Source organism: Wasmannia auropunctata, unplaced genomic scaffold, assembly GCF_000956235.1.
Source record: "Wasmannia auropunctata unplaced genomic scaffold, wasmannia.A_1.0 LD336085.1, whole genome shotgun sequence".
Lineage (NCBI taxonomy): Eukaryota > Metazoa > Arthropoda > Insecta > Hymenoptera > Formicidae > Wasmannia > Wasmannia auropunctata.
The window spans coordinates 1,584,368-1,587,630 of NW_012026805.1; the positions used below are offsets into that span (position 1 = coordinate 1,584,368).

Consider the following 3,263-nt stretch of genomic DNA (forward strand, 5'->3'; position numbering starts at 1 on the left):
CCTATCATTTTTAACGATCTAACAAATTATTTTGATTATTGAACAAAAATTATTTTTAATCTGTATTCAGCAAAATTTTTAGATCTTTCAACAAAATCGTTCTTTTTGCCGTTGCAGCAATAGCTTTCATCCACAAATAAATAAACGGAGGCATGTACTTAATAATTAACGCGTTTTATCGTTGCGATACACGACACAATTATATATGACTCATCTTCCATTTTCGAAATCAAATGTCTACGTTTTTATTACGTTGCACGTTTTTACGTTACACGACTCTTTTAAATGTATATATAGTTCAAAAAACTTCTCTCGTTTTATCGAAAACTGGTTTCCGAAAGTGGAGATTCCAAAAAGTCGTTCCTACCTTGATGCTGGCCTCGGCTTTATGATACCAACTCTTTCTCCTTTGGATGCCAGACATTCTTTTACTTCTGCCGAGCCGTTCCTTCGAGCCTAATTTATACTTGTAACATTACCGAGATGCACTTTGGTGTACGTGTTCAAACGCGTTATCGCGAAATCGCGACGCTGAAATGACGTCTGTTAATCGATGGAACCGATATCCGCGATAATATGCGCGACCGGAGGAAAGAGAATCGAGAATCAATAGCATTCGATCGTGCCTCGGTGGTATCGAGACCGCGACTGTCGTACATAGGCAAATGGTAAAGCGCTGATACTACCAACGTTACGATTGCGAAACTCGCAGAGATAAGAAGCATCGAAAAGGTACAAATATTCGTAGAACGTACGATCCTCTAATATTGCAACTCGAGTTAAAAATAGTGGCATAAAATAATCAAACACGGAAAGAACGATTTTGCTAAAAGAGATCGTAAATTTTCGCTCAATATACAGATCTGAAAATAATTTCGCTCGATCACCAAAGTAATTATGTCGGAAACTCAAACTGATTGCTAGAATGACAACATTTCTTACAGCATTTTTCATCAATATTGAGTTTCCAATACAATTATTTTGATGGTTCAACAGAATTATTTTCAGATTTGTATTCAGCTAAATTTTAGATCTTTCAGCAAAATCCTTTCCGTGTACGAGTGTAGAGTCATCTCAGAATACTACACTATCGTGTGCAATGATTTGATTGTTGAGATGGAATAAGGTGCAATTAGATTTCAAAATAGTATCTTCATTGCTTTCATTCAATCACGTACTTATATGCCTTGAATATGATAATATTGGTACATTGCTATACACAAATCTAAATCTAAATCAATCTGAATTATTCTAAACGTTCTAAGCATAAAACTTGGACAATCCATATTTTTCCATATTCAATAACATGATTTATAACACTAAATAGTTTTAAGTGTACCAATTGTACTTCATTTCCTCTTCATATTCTTTTACTGATAAGTTTTTTTCTTTAAATCAACATTCATTTTTAAGATTTAATGATTCTACTCACAAAGCCAGTAGGCTTGTCCCTTCTGTTTGCCATGATCCTGTCTTCTAGATTTGTTACCTCCTTCGATGCATCTCTCTAGTCTGAAAACAGAATTGCAAAATGGTTACTTGCAAATAAATATGCTTCCCGAATAAGCGAAATCAAATTTGGATTGTAAATGTTTTAAGAGCCCTTTTAACGTGTGAAACTTACTGGCTTGTATAGTCTGCTCTAAATTGGGACTTAACGTAACAGATGGATTATAGGATATTGCTCCTTTTATCAAAGATACATTATTCTTGGAAATTATCATTGTACAAACATGCCATTAGTCACAAGTTGGTCATCGAGAAAAATATAAGCATCTTTATTACAGAATATAAAAATACTGTACATATCGCAAGTAAATATTAACGAATCCTGATTACGTTACTTATATCGTTTCAACAATTATGAACTGTCCATTATTTTGCTTATTCGATATTTTTAGTTTTATTTTTGCGCATATGTATTCAAAGAAGGGAATAAAGTTTCTCTTCCTTCAGAACTGTTCAAGTTGGATACACCTGAGTACCTTCGACCTATTGATACCGATTAGTTATTTGGCGCAAGGCTTCTTAAACTTGTATTACGATATTCTTTCTTTTTTAATTAACTTGGATACACCTGAGTGCCTTTGACCTATTGATACCGATTATCTGGCGCAAGAAGACTTCTTAAACTTGTATTATGATATTCCTTCTTTTTTAATTGAGCTTTCTCTCAAGTAATTTTATTAAACTGACGAAAGAGGATCGGAGGCATAACCAAAGCGCCCCAAAAGGTTAGCTTTGGAAATACAGTCGAATTCTACGGAATAATGTCACGGACCGTGTCAATGTTGACAAGTGGCGTCGGACGGGCGAGAAAAAAAAATCGGCCTTGACACGGGAACGCGATTGGATCTCTTCACCGAGTCTCTGGCGAATCGATTTGTCAAACGAAGCAACGTACCGTTAAGGTTAATTCTCGACGTGATGCGCCCAGTGCGAACCACGTCGTTCATCGTTCCCGACTGGGGAACTGAGCTGGAGGAATTTTTCTCTCATCCGGGAAAATCGTTCGCCCGCGGCGGTTTTGTATTACATACCTGAACTCGTCGACGGCCTCTCACTCGGATTTGCGCGCTTTTACGTCGGCACCCTGCCCAGCGTCGTCGATCTCTCACTCCCTCTCACTCTCTCTCGCCAACCAGCGAAAAAAAAGGGCGGCGAATCGATAGGATGTGATGCACAGCCGCGAATTAATGCGCGTCGGGGGACACAGGCGCGCACGAGACACTCGATGGGAATTTTTCAAGCGGCTCCTTTCTAAACGCGAGTAACGCGACCCCGTGAAAAAAAAAGTCCGTTACAGCACGGCGCACGCCGTACTTGTTGCGACAATCCCGAATTGCGTGACCGACTCACCGACGCAGGCGACGCAACACAACATGCGCGAACAGCGCCGCGAGACGATCTACCGGCCGATCGCTGCACACGAAAGGCACGCGCTCGTCAAGGCGCATTCGCATGAAGCTGATTCTACAATGAGGGCGAATTCACACCTTGACAAAAAAGCGAAAAACAGAAAAGTAAAAGCCAATCAGAACTCGCACTGGTAGCAAGAAAAGCAGAAACCAGAAACTATTGACTACCAACGCGAGTTCTGATTGGCTTCTGCTTTTCTGTTTTCCGCTTTTCTGTCAAGGTGTAAATTCGCCCTGAGAGACTGGCATAAGTGGGCCTCAATTTTTGATTGGCTGGATGCAAAACGGCGTAGCCAATCTGTGATGACTATAGGTCCAGCTACAATGAGAGTAGTAAATTATAAG

At 39.5% G+C, this 3,263-nt stretch overlaps 1 protein-coding gene across 3 annotated transcripts in view; it reads right to left on the minus strand.

Annotated features, from left to right (window-relative positions):
- LOC105448462 (protein diaphanous) overlaps positions 1-2,903 on the minus strand; it is a 26,012-nt gene extending 23,109 nt beyond the window's left edge. For 2 of the 3 annotated variants that reach the window (XM_011687021.1, XM_011687018.1), the window contains exon 1: positions 368-1,511. In XM_011687021.1, the coding sequence (XP_011685323.1) occupies positions 368-424 (57 nt within the window). In that variant the 5' untranslated portion in view covers positions 425-1,511. Of the gene's footprint in view, positions 1-367; positions 1,513-2,540 lie in introns of those variants that run through there. The other variant, XM_011687019.1, reaches the window with a different exon arrangement.
- Positions 2,904-3,263: the final 360 nt, after the last annotated feature.